The sequence below is a fragment of the Lytechinus pictus genome, chromosome 10 (genome assembly GCF_037042905.1).
Source record: "Lytechinus pictus isolate F3 Inbred chromosome 10, Lp3.0, whole genome shotgun sequence".
NCBI classification, from domain to species: Eukaryota; Metazoa; Echinodermata; class Echinoidea; order Temnopleuroida; family Toxopneustidae; genus Lytechinus; species Lytechinus pictus.
Window position 1 is genome coordinate 6,261,652 of NC_087254.1, and position 15,806 is coordinate 6,277,457.

At 36.4% G+C, this 15,806-nt stretch overlaps 1 protein-coding gene across 1 annotated transcript in view; it reads right to left on the reverse strand.

Annotated features, from left to right (window-relative positions):
* LOC129269013 (AP-5 complex subunit zeta-1-like) overlaps nucleotides 1-15,577 on the reverse strand; it is a 42,692-nt gene extending 27,115 nt beyond the window's left edge. Inside the window, exons 1-12 of the mRNA XM_064105895.1 lie at nucleotides 15,570-15,577; nucleotides 13,628-13,765; nucleotides 13,134-13,338; nucleotides 11,958-12,102; nucleotides 11,479-11,585; nucleotides 9,649-9,970; nucleotides 8,323-8,360; nucleotides 7,352-7,508; nucleotides 6,100-6,284; nucleotides 4,520-4,603; nucleotides 3,736-3,941; nucleotides 383-469 (exon numbers count right to left, since the gene is read on the reverse strand). Coding sequence (XP_063961965.1) covers nucleotides 383-469; nucleotides 3,736-3,941; nucleotides 4,520-4,603; nucleotides 6,100-6,284; nucleotides 7,352-7,508; nucleotides 8,323-8,360; nucleotides 9,649-9,970; nucleotides 11,479-11,585; nucleotides 11,958-12,102; nucleotides 13,134-13,338; nucleotides 13,628-13,765; nucleotides 15,570-15,577 — 1,682 coding nt within the window. The remainder of the gene's footprint in view (nucleotides 1-382; nucleotides 470-3,735; nucleotides 3,942-4,519; nucleotides 4,604-6,099; nucleotides 6,285-7,351; nucleotides 7,509-8,322; nucleotides 8,361-9,648; nucleotides 9,971-11,478; nucleotides 11,586-11,957; nucleotides 12,103-13,133; nucleotides 13,339-13,627; nucleotides 13,766-15,569) is intronic.
* Between the last annotated feature and the right edge of the window lie 229 nt (nucleotides 15,578-15,806).

Here is a 15,806-nt window from a genome sequence, read left to right on the forward strand (position 1 = left end):
TATAATTAAAAAAAGAATATGAAGAACAGGGACTATGATCATAAGCTCATCTTATTTAAACAATAGTGTTAAGACTTTAATAATGATTACAATATTTTTCCAAAGAGAGAGAAAAGACCCAGCCTTTTAAAATAATAACAATAATCCCACATGTATGACTTTAGCATCGTAATAATCATACAAATTACATCAATCAACTGAATTTACTTATTTAGATTTGTAGATATGATAGCAAAACATACTACGTCCCAAACTGTATCAAGCCAAGCACTAAAACATGTTAAATTTCAGTATTAAAAGAAAAAAGATCCCATACACCGTGATTCAAAAACTGATAGCATATTAATAAGATCACAAGCCATCTTCTAATGGATGCCCTTACCTTACAAGTGAAGGGATAGCTTGAGAGCATATCATTACCCTTGGATGAGATGCCAGCTTATCTATCAACTTGTAGAGGAAATCTAACCTGAAAAGTAAGAAAAAATGTCAAACTTATTAAAGAAAACAGTAAACGGAAATCCCATAAAACAACCTTTTCCTATTTTTGACACATGTACTTTACTTCATGAAATGCTCAAACTATCATAATTTGAGAGAATTACAGCTGCTCATATGGACTAGAAAGCAGAGACAAATAATAATACATGTAGTAGTAGTAGTAATAATAATAATAACAATGTATGGAAATGTTAGGGGTAGCAGACAATATCAGAAGGTTCCTCATTACAAGTATGGCAAGATGGAGAACTAAGTTGGAAAGTAATGGTGAAGTGCTTGGAGAGGTGGTATCAAGAGAGGAATCTTTCAGGGAGATAGTGTATCTCCATTGCTGTTTGTGATGACACCATCATTTTATGGAATAACCATTAACTAAGGTGCTCAGAAGATCCAGGCTAGGATATGAGTTCAAGAGCAAGGCAAAAATCAACCATCTATTATACATGGACGATTTGAAGCTATTTGGTAAGACACAAAGTGACTTGGAGTCTCTCATCAACACTGTGCGGATCTTCAGCGAAGACATCGGTATGCAGTTTGGGTTGGATAAATGTGCAATGATTACTCTCAAGAGAGGTAAGCCAGCCAATAACAGCTTCCAAATGCCGAACGGAGAAGAGATCAGATCAATCGAAGACGGTGGTAGCTATAAATATCTCGGAATACTCGAGGCAGATCAGTTGAAAAATCAAGAAATGAAGAAGAAGATTGAGGCAGAGTATATCAGGAGAATTCGGAAGGTGCTCAAATCCAAACTAAATGCTGGAAACATGGTGAAGGCTGTTAACACTTGGGCAGTAGCCCTAGTGAGATATGCTGCTGGCATAGTTGAATGGAACAAGCTTGAACTCGAACACTTGGACAGGAAGACAAGGAAGTTGCTAACTATGCATGGGATGTTTCACCCAAAGTCTGATGTAGATAGACTTTATGTGTCAAGAGAGAAGGGTGGACGTGGTCTGGCTGGAATAGAGGAGACTGTAAGATATGAGGAACAAAGCCTATACTGCTATATTGAAGGCCAGATGGATACTATCATGACGGCAGTCAAAGACTCGATGAGGAAAGGAAAGAATATGACAGCAAAACAGCTGAAGGCTGATCATAGGAAAATGAGACTGGAAGGATGGAAAGAGAAGGTGATGCACGGACGGCATTTAAGACAGACAGAGGAGTTTGCTGGACCAGAGAGTTGGCAGTGGTTGAAACGAGGAAGTTTAAAGAAGGAGACGGAAAGTATGCTAGTTGCTGTTCAGGACCAAGCAATTATAACAAATTACCGAAGAGCTAAAGTTGAAAAGGAGCATACATCTCCCTCATGTAGAATGTGTCATGACAAAGACGAAACAGTGTCTCATCTAGTGAGTGAATGCAGCAAAATGGCACAGACTGAGTACAAAGGAAGGCACGACAGAGTAGCAGCTGCAGTTCATTGGGTTCTGGCCAAGAAGTACCATTTACCCCATGCAGAAAAATGGTACGAACATCGGGCAGAGCCTGTAGTAGAGAACGATGATGTAAAACTCTTATGGGATTTAATATCCAGACAGACAAGGTCATTGAAGCTAGACAACCAGATATCGTTCTCTTAAAGAAGGATAAGGAATGTCTCATCATAGATATTGCGATTCCAGGAGACTGCAGAGCTTGGCGTAAAGAGGAGGAAAAGATACAGAAGTATAATGATCTGGCATGGGAGCTGAGGATATGGAAGGTGAAGACGAAGGTGGTACCAATAGTCATCGGAGCCTTAGGAACTGTGACAACAAGACACAGAAGCATTCTGGCTGTTCTAGGAGTCGAGGTGTCCTTTGAAACGATACAGAAGGCAAGCTTGCTTGGAACAGCTCATATCCTACGGAAGGTCTTGAATTAGAAAGAGAAGTGAACAATGAGAAGAGGACCCATTTTATAGAATATAGAACAATAACCCTAGATTTCTGGAAGAAGTCCGGTTGCTGTTTAATATACCAACAGAACATCAAGTAGTGGACAATGGAAATAATAATAATATTGTAATATGCAACATTCATATAGCGCTTAATACAAATGTTTCTAAGCGCTGCATACTATTACCCCGACTTTAGCACGGCCACCCTGATCAGGCGCATGAGCATTCAAGGAATTCCTTCCTATCGGGTACCCATTTACTACCAGACAGAGAGACAGTGGATATTTACGCGTGCCCAAGTTTCGCACTGATTGTTATAAGTGTAGTCCAATTGTATCTTCAATATTTGAATGTAATAAGCTTGATAATTCAATTAGAACAGCTCCTTCTGTCATTTCATTTAAGAGAATGTTAGAAGAACTTGTAATTTATAAATAACTTGCGGAACATCCACTGTTGTGCGTATTTTGTGTTAGCATGACCTTGATGATTTGGTGTATATTATCAGTATTTTCAAGATGTCGTTCTTAGTTAATTTGATTTATTGATATTTGATTATACGTCAAACGAGTGCCCATCTGCGTTTTGTTTGCTGCTAAGTTTGTTAATGTTTCGTTTTACATTCAAATCCTAATGTGAATCTTAATGCCGTAACATTCTGTACATACGTTATGCATTTTGTAAATATGTTTGTTATTCAGGGCCCCATGGAAGACCACTACTTATTGGTGAATGGGCTACCCTGTCAAAATATCAAAAATAAATAACTAAAAATAAAATAAAAACACCTGGGTGAAGAGTAGCAAATGTAGATAAACACCTTGCCACTTGCCAAAGGACGTGAGTGCTGCGGTGGGATTTGAACCCCGGACCTTGTGGTTCTAAGTCCAGAGACTTATCTACTGGGCTACAACACCTCTACAAATAATCTTTGTGGTCCCACATAAAGGGGATTGGATATAAGATGACAGAATCTCAATTAAACCCTAAGAATATTACAGGTGGAGAATATCTTTAACCTAACTTGTTGATAGTATCGCCTTTCCCAGATTGCGACCTGAGAAAATAGGTGTTAAGATTACCTAAGGATGTTAACAGAGCCTAACCAAGATGGCTAGATCTCAATTAAAAGACTTAAAACACCGAAGAATGTTACAGGGACAGAATCTTGTAATCTTACTTGTTGATAGTATCACCCTTCCCTGATTGCGATCTGAGAACATAGTTGAACCAAGGTTGGTGTTCAGGTTTCCTAAGGATGTTAACAGAGGCCAACCAAGATGGCTGAATCTCAATTAGGAGACTTACACAAATCTATGAAGGTTACAAGAACAGAATCTTACTTGTTGATAGTATCTCCCTTCCCTGATTGCGACCTGAGAATGTAGTTGAACCAAGGTTGGTGTTCAGGTTTCCGAAGGATGTTAACAGAGGCCAACCAAGCTGGCTGAATCTCAAGGAGTGACGGGTTCTGTCTTAGCTGTCTCTCTCTATGCATAAGAATCATTGAGGCAGTAGTGCATGGCAGGTCAAGTAGTAGATGAAGCATCTATGAAAAGTAACATAATATACTTGAAAATAAATGAACAATCTAATACAGAGATGAGAAAAAGCAGAGTCTAATTGAGTTAAAATGTGTGGTTTTCAATTTAAACCATCTTCAGGAACTGGTAAATATAAACAAATATGAAGCACTTGAAAGTGAAGGTGACAAAGGTCAGATTATTTGTAAGTATATATATATATATATATATATATGGAGGCGCGATAGCTCAGTCGGTCGAGCAGGGATTCGTATTCCGGTGACCCGGGTTCGATTCCCACTTGGTGCGCTAGTGCCCTTTGGGAAGGCATTAATCCTCATTACCAGTTCCTTCAGAGAGGACCTTAAGCCGTCGGTCCTCTGGTTGCTTGCTTACAAGCATTCATGCTTTCTTAGCAATCAGGTAGAAAAATCCCCACCAATCAATCAATATAGTTCACATTATTAATCATCTAGAAATTCATCCTTCCATGGAATCTCTGGTAGAGATATGTAGATATGTACCTTCAATCATGAATTAATTATCAGTTTGACTTAATATTTAACATAATACAACAAGTTATGATTTTTCTTTTGGTTCTTACTTCTTTGGCAGTATCCGCTGATATCAAAGCTGGCAAGATCTCCACATAGTCGGATAAGAATGTGCGGGGATTCCAAGCAAGAATCTGCATAAAGACAAACATATCAAATTCAACTTGAATTGTGGGCGCATCGTGGTCTAGTGGTTCTGACTCTCGCCTTCCAAACAGAGGGTCGTGGGTTCGAATCCTAGCCACAGCGTATTTTTCTTCAGCAAGAAATTTATCCACACTGTGCTGCACACGACCCAGGTGATATGAATGGGTACCCGGCAGGATTAATTCCTTGCATGCACTGAGCGCCGGTGATGGTAGCTCGAGCTAAAGGTGGGGTAATAATAGCAGCGCTTTGTATCCTCAGGCAAAAAAGCACTTTATAAATCCAGCTATTATTATTATTATTAGTAATTGATATCAAATACACAGTCAGACATATTAAAAAGTTAAATCTATAGCTGGTGTGAAGAGAAGGTAAACCTCAGCAAGTGAGATAAACTGGTGTAATAAAATACAACTTAGCTAGTAAGGAAACCAAAAATAAAAAGAAATATAGACTATTAAAGTTTGAGGACAAGTTATAACAAAGTCATATTTCACATCTCATTCAATGAATATGAGTGACTATGTGTTTACGTGTTTATGTTATAATGTTTATTTATGAAAATTCTATTCTGAGATTCACATGAAAAATAGAAAGAATCAGAGAGTTTGGATCAGTGTCACAGACACAGAGCCAAGAATTGGCATTGTTAATTAAGTTACACTTAAGAATTATGCAATGTGATTTAACTCATTTCAACTCAAAAGGTTCCAAATGATTTAAATCTCAATCATATCTTATATTCCAAGTTAACCAATGAGATTATCAAACTATAAAACATAATGCCAATTATTTGCAATCTCAATACCACACATAATTGTTAGCTGTTGAAATATTTTTGTTTGATTTTCAAAAATTTAAATTTCAATATGTTCATCTTTGTATTTGTTCACTTTGCAATTCAACAGTTTATGGATTACTGTGATTTTTTGTTTGTTTACAGAACAATCAATGATGCTCATAAAAGCTGACATACATACATTTATTTCACAAGCATCAACAACATATTCAGTAATTTACATTCTTTCATTTCCACAAATGGAAAAAACAGACAAATTATAGGAAGGTGAAATAATTTTTTATAAATAAGTGTTTGGTACCACAAAATCATAAAATACATGTAGCCTTGAAAACAGACATTCTGAAACTCTTGACATTTTAATCCGATGAGTGCATATTGTTGTTGTTGTTTTAGTTTATACACGCCGTATAAGCTAAAACAACAACAACATGCACTCATCGGACTAAAATCGCATGAATGACCAGAGTGCTAGAGCGAAACAAGTATCTTTTGTTTTTATTATATGTTGTTTCGCTCTACTGGTCTGGTCATTCATGTGATTTTACTCCAATGAGTGCATTTCGAGAAGCTTCAGTATTTCTGTTTTTAAGGCTATTTTATGAAAGAAGAGTATTATATCTTGTAGAAGAAGAATGTAATATGCTGTATAAAACTGATCTATAGCTGAGGAAATCTTCTTACTCTTAATATACTTGGAGAGTATTTCTCAAGAAGTTCCGTTTCCAGGCAAAGCTTGTTGAGATTGGTGATGAGAAAGGTCACAATGTCAAAGGTCACTGTGTCATCGTACATGTATTTTGTAATGAGGTCACCAAACATATCTGCAATGGTTTCTTCTGGTTTGAAAACAACATGCAAGGCTTCACCTAAAAAGAAGAAAAAAAACATGATTTCATGAAATTAAGTATTATGGCATCGTTTGCAATGAAGGGGATGGGATATTTTTACTAAATAAACAAAAATATTATACTTATATCATTGAGACCATATGTCCATTGGTACAATATAGCAATTTCAATGTTAATACCCCATATATGATTTAAAGGGATGCTCCGGGCTGAAGGTATTCATATCTCAATAAATAGAGTAAAATTCACATAGCAAAATGCTGAAAATTTCATCAAAATCGGATAACAAAGTTATTGAATTTTAAAGATTTGCATTATTCTGGTGAAACAGTTCTAGGCATGTCTTCATGAATATTCATTAGGTGGGCTGATGATGTCATATCCCACTTGTTATTTTGTATTTTATTATATGAAATTAGGTTTATTCAAATATTTTCTGCCAAGAACTAAACAATTGGATTGACAACTGATTAAGTGCATTGGTTCTTTCTCGCTGCAACTTATTTTAAAATAATGGAAACGCATCATTTACACATTTATGAAAAAATGAAACATTTATGATTTCATGTAATAACATAATAAAGAAAGTGGGGATGTGACATCATCAGCCCACATAATGAATATTCATGAAGACATGCCTAGAACTGTTGCACCAGAATAATGCAAATCTTTAAAATTCAATAACTTCATTATTTGTTATCCGATTTTGATGAAATTTTCAGCATTTTGCTCTGAATTTTACTATTTTTAATTAGATACAAATGTTTTCAACCCGGAGCATCCTTTTAAGTTCATTGACCCTAAACTTCATTAACTAGGTCCATATACTTCTAAAGCTATGATGACATTTCAAAAACTTAATCTTGGTTTAAGATTTCAATGTTGATTACCCCAACATGGTTTAAGTTCATTGACCTTAAATGACCTTTGACCTTGGTTGTGTGACCTGAAACTCATGCAAGATGGTCAGTGATACTTGATTATATCCTATGTCCAAGTTTCAAGAGCTAGGTCGATGCTGCCGCCGTCGGAAAAGCATGGGCTATAGTCTCTCTCTCTGCTATGCAGGCAAGACAAAAGCTTACTATAGTCTAGGAAGAACTGAAGAATGGCTAGCTGAACCCTTGGCCACTTCTTTGCCAGGTTTGTATGGGCTTGTTTGATGGATGGGTAGAGTTTGGATACCAGAGATGTGTCTAGTCTACAGATCACTATCAACGTCTCTATTGCTTCCACAAGGCACTGGGGATAATACGACAGAGAAAAAAAATCAATGTTAATCACTGTTGTCATCATACTACCATTATTAACATGATTATTATTTTGTTTTCACTTCAAATTTTGTCATTAATCTTCATTGTTGTATTTAAAGATATATTTGATGCAAGATACAAGATTACACCCGTTGTACAAAGATTTACGATTGATCCGATCAATCGTAACTCTATGGAAATCCATCAGTGTCATAATTTTTTCTACAGGAAATTTGCAAAATGTCCTTTGTAATCAAAGGAGAACACCCCAAATTGTCAAGAAATCAATGAATTTATGGATATGCATTCATATCTAGAATTTTTTTTGAACAAACATGCATTTCATATGTTGACTTTGCTGGCTTTCCATAGTTGCGATTGATCGGATCAATCTTAACTCTTTGTACAACGGGCCCTGGGCCCTGTCTTACAAAGAGTTACGATTGATCCAATCAATCATAACTCTTTGGAAATCCATCAGTGTCATATTTTCTTTTACAGAAAAAATTTGCAAAATGTCCTTTGTAAACAAAGGAGAACACACCAAATTGTCAAGATATCAACAAATTTATGGATATACATTTATATCTAGAAAAGTTTTTGAACAAACATTTTATATGTTGACTTTGCTGGCTTTCCATAGTTGTGATTGATCAGATCAATTGCAACTCTTTGTAAGACGGGCCCCTGTATTTCTTTCCAAAAGATACGGCGACAGCATGTAATATCTATTCCCTACAAAATTGATTTTAATCGTGATAGAGAAGTAAACAGTCAGATAGGAAGAATGTCAATATACTCACTGCTTGTATGAGGTCTTGATCTTGAATCTTCATAGGTCCTTTGAATAATAAAAATGAAAATTTTATGATTAAATAAGATTTTTTTTTAATGCATGAACTTAAGCCAAATGGAAATGAACATGACATTCAGTTTAGTGCACTGGATGCAAATTCATACAAAGTAGAAAAAAGTGCAATGTTCGTTTATTAGGTGGTAGACATTTTGAATTCATTTGCTTATGTGCTCACAATATAGGAAGTAATTTCACAAAGTTCACATATAAAACTATCTTTAAAACTCTGAAAATTGAATTAGAGGGATGCTCCAGGCTAAAGATATTTATATCTCAATAAATAGAGTAAAATTCACAGAGCAAAATGCTGAAAATCTTATCAAAATCGGATAACAAATAACGAAGTTATTGAAGTTTTGCATTATTCCAGTGAAACAGTTCTAGGCATGTCTTCATCAATATTCATTAGGTGGGCTGATGATGTCATATCCCCACTTGTTCTTTTGTATTTTATCATATGAAATTAGGTTTATTCAAAATTTTCCTACCAAGAACTAAAACGATTGGACTGACAACTGTTTAAGTGCATTGGTCATTTCTTGCTGCAACTTATTTCATAATATTGGAGACACATCATTTAAACATTTATGAAAACATGAAACAATTATGATTTCATGTAATAACATTAGAAAAAGAAAAGTGGGAATGTGACATCATCAGCCCACATGAAGACATGCCTAGAACTGTTTCACCGGAATAATGCAAATCTTTAAAATTCAATAGCTTTGATATTTGTTATCCGATTTTGATGAAATTTTCAGCATTTTGCTCTTTGAATTTTACTCTATTTAATTAGCTATGAAAAAATTTCAGCCCGGAGCATCCCTTTACATAAGATCAGTGACTGCATGATGGCCTCCACATAGATAGCATTTCAGGCAATTTTGCCCAGTAACTACAAGACCAGTTGCATGTTTGAGAACGTGAAAGATAGGCCAACAGATGACCCTGAAACATAATTTCCTCAGTGAGCAGAGGCACAAATGACGTACACAAATAAATAAATGGTAATGTCAAAACATTCTTATCCCTTTTTCCCACAGTATACAATTGATACAATTTGATGACAATTTCAAATACAGATGGACTTGCATAAGTGGACCTTCCGGAAGATCAATATTTGCCCAAATGAAAGCAAATTTTACCAGATTATGCATGACATGCTTTATATACCCCCTGTAAGTTAACTCTATCTTAAGTTGAACGTATTTCTGAGGTCCCAAAAGATTTGACATAGGCAAAGTTACCTGTACCCAGTATACAAACGACTTACTTCTATGACAGAGGTCGATGACCCTAAGGCAATACTCGCACGCCTTCTCCGTCATTGCTTTCCTTGCTTTGTTGGCAAACTTTCCTCCCGAAGAGGGCGCCCTTGCCACACCCTCTCCTCCCAAACTGGGCAACCCCCTTCCTCCAACATCCAGCCCTCTGCTTGCCCCGCCAGCAGGGCTAGGGCTAGCTGCTGTGGCTAGTAGCCAGGCACGTAGACTGGAGAAAGTATGTATATTGAGGAGTTGATCTTGACTGTAGTAGGACGAGAGACTGAGTAAGGTGAAGTAGTCCTGGCATTCCCGACCGTCTATCTCCGTTACCTGTCGTTCAAAATTGCAGTTCGGTGAAAACAATTTTGATGCACATATTCAGGACTCTTTCAACAAGTAACAGCACAAATTCAGACCTGCCAACCTTCAATAACTAAAAAAAAGTATTCTTATAAGGAAAACAAAAGATTTTTGACAAAAAAAGAGTATTTTTTAAAATTTGTTTCAACGTAACAATCGCCAGCCTGTTGTAGTGAGATCGGTGAAAAAAACATGTGAAATGACTCTACTTGAAAACTTGATAATTCGCCCTTTTAAACACGTGCTCGTAGGCAAGAATTGGTGTATATTGGTGTATTTCTAGCAAAAAAGAGGAACAAAATACTCTAAAGAGGGAACAGTTGGCATGTCTCCAAATTATATCATGGATTTGACTGTCAACAAAAATCCCTCCCCCTCGCACATGCATACAGACTAACCATGTCCATAAATTTCTACAATGAAATATGAGGTCCAGTTTAAAAACAAGCTGTTTTCATCTACTGAAATGATGCAGTTTGCTTTTGAAGATAAAAGACCAATTTGTAATAGAATTTTGGCATTTGATACCTGTAACAAATTAAATCCACACAAAACAGTTCAGAGATTGAACAGTGACAGTACAGCAGCAAACTACCCACTGCTAACTCTGTATAGCAGATAACCAGGCCCGTAGCCAGGGGGTTTCAGCAGGTTCCGTGGAACCCGGTCAACAGGGGGAAAAAACTTGTACAGAGAAAAATGAAGCAAGCCGTTCATTTTTGCCTCGTAGGTGCATACTTCCAGGGTTTTAAATGACACCTCCCCCCAATATCCATGCTGTCCAACTTAAATACAGTGAGGCAAATGTATATGTTGTGGTTTGTGTGATGCGGTGTGTGTGTGTTTTTTTTATCTTAATGTCAAACACTGTAAATTGAGTTCCTCGTAGGTATCAGTCAGAATGAAGTAATGGAAATGAACACACGTACGGAACTGTTCACATACTAGAAAGGTCCACTTTATTATAATTCAGAACCCCCCCCCCCCAAAAAAAAAAAAAAAAAAAAGGGCTACAGGCCAGCTGACTGTACTGCGATTCAAAATAGATGATCTAGCCTTCATAAGATTTCTGCAGGATAATCTTTTGATTCAAAATTATTATTTCTAATTTCAGCCATCTTTTCTTATCCAGCCCATTGATAAGTCATGTACTTTGTCTAAAAAAAAAAACCCAAGTAACTTTGGTTTGTTTTCATTGTAATTCAGTGTGTCAGGTTCATCAGGTATCAGGTATAAATTATCATATTTCCCATTTCATCAATAAGTATCGATTTAAATTTAGTTATGATATAATTTGTTACATATATGTCAATATTTAAATTTTTTCGTAGTACTAAGTTATTTTTACCTCGTTATTGATGATTCGTTTGAAATGGAAACTTTTGCAATTCGGCTTTTGCTGCAAAGAAAGTATTTTTCTTTACATAAAATATTTTGAATTGAATTGAAAGTGATAAAGGGTAAAATATTCAACTTACACTTTCTTGTTTGCTTGATTTCTGCTTGGAGAGAGGATTTGTTCCTTGGAATGTGCTTGCATTAGATAACCAATCACTCATCTGGGAGCCCACTACATAGATTTGTTCTGAAGAGAAAATAGATTGAAATCATTATTATTATTATTACTATTATTATTATTATTATCATCATCATTAGCATTATTATTATCATCATCATCATCATCATCATAATCATCATTACTATTACTGTTACTATTATCATTATTATTTTTGATAATTCATTCATTTAATATCAACTGTGTCTGGGAGGGGAAGAGAAGGAGAAGGAGGAGAAAGAAGAAAAAAGGAGAACAAGATGTTGGTGAAAAAGCAGAAGCACAAGAAGGATAAATAAATGGAAACATCTTTTCCTATACCGGTAAATTATTTTTCATTGTCATAAGACCTGGGTGGATGTAATCATGTAGTATAGAACAGAGTAAACATACTATACACACCATCAGAAAGTAGATTTCTGTGTTGAGTTGCCGTGGTTACTAGACTTGACAGAGCTCTGCATTGAATCTCGGAGTTGAAACCCACTGTTGACACCCATTTCACCATCTGTGATACAAGCTTCTCAAGCCGAGTTGAGTAGCGACCCTGAAAAACATAAATCAACAACACCAGTCTAGCAAATCTCACAGGAAATTATGATAACAACTCTAAAAGGTAATATTTCAATATGTGTAGGCAAGGAGAAAGCTCCTTGGTGTAGGAATAAGCTTTATATTATATCTTGAGTCTGATCTACCATAATTTGGTATTGTAATGGTATGATTGGGCAATGTTTTTACTTGACTCAATACAATGAGCTCACAATCTATAAATAGTAATATATTACCTACACATTTGTGCTATCCCCCTACACACTTTGTTACCATGAGCACATGCGGACTGCATTATTCACAACCTTGTCTGGATCGAAGAAACTGACCCACAGTAAAAAATGTAGAGTAATAAAAACAACATTATAGATATGAAATTCAATGCTGGTCATACCATCTCTTTTCAGTAATCTTTCTTTTCCTTTTCATTGCTCTTTTTCTTATTCCCCCCCCCCTTCTTTGTCTCGTTGTCACCTCCCCCCCCCCCCCCGCCCCTGTAGCACTGCTCATGTTTATGTCATTGCTTGTTTGAAACACCTCTTCAAATTAGCAGCATCGTGGTCTTGCCATTAGGCCGAGGATAACATTTGTCTACTCACTGGCGGATCCAGGGGGGGGGGGGCACAGCTGGCCCGTACCCCCCCTTTTTGTCTACACCAAATTATTTTCTGCTTAGCCTAATTTTATAAACCTTGCTTACACTTTTAAATCATGCCTTGAGGGTGCATAGTGGACTTCTATGTGGTTAAAATGATGGGAGTTTTCTAGAACGCATATTTCAGTGAACATTGACGATCGGGCTAATTTTGCAGAAAATCTTTTGATGCAAATATAAGTAACACTCGGCTTCATGGCCCCTCGGCCTTTCAGACCCTCCTGTTTCTTCCATATCTAGTCTTGTGAAATTCAAATGATGTCTTATTACTTCCTGGGAGTGTTTTGTGCAGATTTTAGTCAGTGATTTAAAAAAAACAGAAGTTATAAGCTTCTGAAAATTGTTGCCCCTGATTGGTTTACAGCACTTACCTGGGCTAGAATGACGGGAAGCAGGTAGGGGATGTGTCGGAGATCGCTAGCCTGCCCCGCCCCCAACTCCACATCCAGCTGAGGGATGGGGCCATATTCTTGAAGCACTGCACTGCACAGTAGACTGATGGGCTCAAACTTTGGCAGGCCGGTATTGGTACCGAGGACTACAATGCATAATGCACGCAGTAGATTCTTGGGTATTCTGGATTGAAAATTGTTGAAGAATTTTTTTTTTAATTCAGCAAATCTTAAAAGGGAGGTTCACCCTGACAATAAGCAAGTTTTCATAAAAGCTGAAATATTACAGAAAAAATAATGATGAAGGTTTTATGGAAATCACACAAAAAAGAAGAGAGTTTATATGAATTCTTGTAATTTCAGATTTGTGATGTCACATTCGAGCAGCTTCCCCATATATCATGTAATATAAATTCCCAAATAACAAAATATGAAAAACTATTTCAAATGGGAAGAGAATAACCTATGCTTACTCTCTGCGAAGTTTGGTGCAGGAGATTGCCAAGAGAAGCTTCCTCAGACTCTGTACGCACTGGAGGGGTGGGGCCCCGGATACAAGGCACTGATGGGCTTCATGGTACACAGCTTCAAGCTCTCTTTTTGATAAACTTCTGCAAGAGAATAAGATCAAGAGTATTTTACGCCATGATACTACTTCTCATCATTATCAGTATAACCAACATCATCATCATTATAATCATCATCATCACCATCACACTTATCATCATACTCCTTCTAGAATAACAAGCTTTACTATGATTTGGCTAATCTTGAGTGTCTTTTTCTTTAAAGGAGAATGAAACCCTTGAAACCAGCTGAATCCATATCAAAGAGAAAAATCAAAGAAACATATTGTTGAAAGTTTGAGGAAGATTGAATGAATAATAGGAAAGTTATGAGCATTTGAATATTGAGATCACTAATGCCATGTAGATCCTCCCATTGGCAATGCGACCAAGATCTGTGATGTCACACACGTACAACTCCCTCATTACTTTAGTACTTATTTCACTTATATTCTCACTTTTATAGAGTCTATCACAAGGTGAGGTGTTCTCTTTATGAGAGGACAAGTAGAGATGTTTCACAATATTATATCATTGATGAATCGTTTGTCATATGATTAGAATGAGCAAAAAGAGATGTTTTGGGGTATATTTTCAGTGTCCAAAAGGGGAGAGTTGTTCATCTGTGACTTCATAGATCTTGGTCGCATTGCCAATGGGAGGATCTCCATAGCATTAGTGATCTCGACATTCAAATGCTCATAACTCTTCTATTGCTAGTCCTATTTTACTCAAACTTTTGTTAATCTTATTCTTTGATTTTTCTGCTTTCACAAAAGCTAACTTGCTCCAAGAGTTTCATTCTCCTTTAATATAAAGAATCTGATTATTAGATTTAAATCAGATTTTTTATTTAAATCAGATTTTTTAATTTTAAACAAATTTTTAAACGAACATTTTCAAAACAAACTGCAAACACCAAAATTATAATCCTTTACACTGACATCAGTTTTTAAATCGTACATTTTATGAGTAAAATTATTCTAAACTATATTTTCAGTCAAAATAGAATATGGATGTAAGTCATAATGAAGATGCTGTGTCTGCATCCTGTGGTGTCGAGAGGGTAGCTATTAAGCTCATAAGGACTGGTTCAGTCCAAGTTGAGGAATTGTCTTGGTACAGCTAATGCTGCAAAGTTGGTGTTCTTATTCAAAACTCTTAACATGAAATGAGGATCAGTTTCTTGGAAGAAATCCATGACTCAGAGACTCACATTCTCCAAAGAGAAATATTTTTGATTTTCAAGCCAAGGACTGAAGATCATGTGTTAAAGAAACTGCATTTATTTTTTGTTCGTTTAAACAATTTTTGTTCTTTGAGCCATGGTTGGAACTCTTTGACTATTTCAAACTATTGACTTGCGAAGCTGTGACCCCGGGGGGAGCACTCATATATATTGGGGACGTGCCGCTTTGATGACCCCCCCTTTTCAGACCTAATTTTCAGTTCTCTAGATACTCCGAATGACAAAAGTTCCATTCAATGCTGCCCTGCAAGACCCGCGTTACGAGACATCTCAGTTCTCTAGCACGGATCCATTTTCCCTAGCCCTGCCAAAATTGTCGAGCACTGCATGCGAGAGCTGCACGCATGCACTTGCTCACTGCAATCATCCTGCCTGTGGGGAATCTACAAGTAGGATTATGGTATGCCAATGCTGTACAGAGCACACACTTAAAAAATCATTAAAATATCACTTATTGTGACCAAAATTACTTATTTCCATACAGTTGCAATTTATTTTTCATTAGTAACTTGGGAATAATTTTTTTGTATTTACCAGAGCGCTCACAAACTTGAATTTTGGCAGGGCTCCACACTAACCCTTTTTTTCTACTGGTCCAACCTGTTCATGTCGGACCAGTAGATCACCAATTTTTCAATTTTTTACTGGTCCAAACCTAAAATTTACCAGTCCCCAAAATAAAGAAAAATATAAAAAGATACCTGAGTTTCTTTTGCTTACTTTAATTGCTTTTATTGCCCACCACAACATAATTCAAGAGAGCCATTTCTCAATTTTGGAGAGCCATTTTTATAATTTACTAAAGTCAGGGGAGAAAATATCATTTGTATCAGTTTG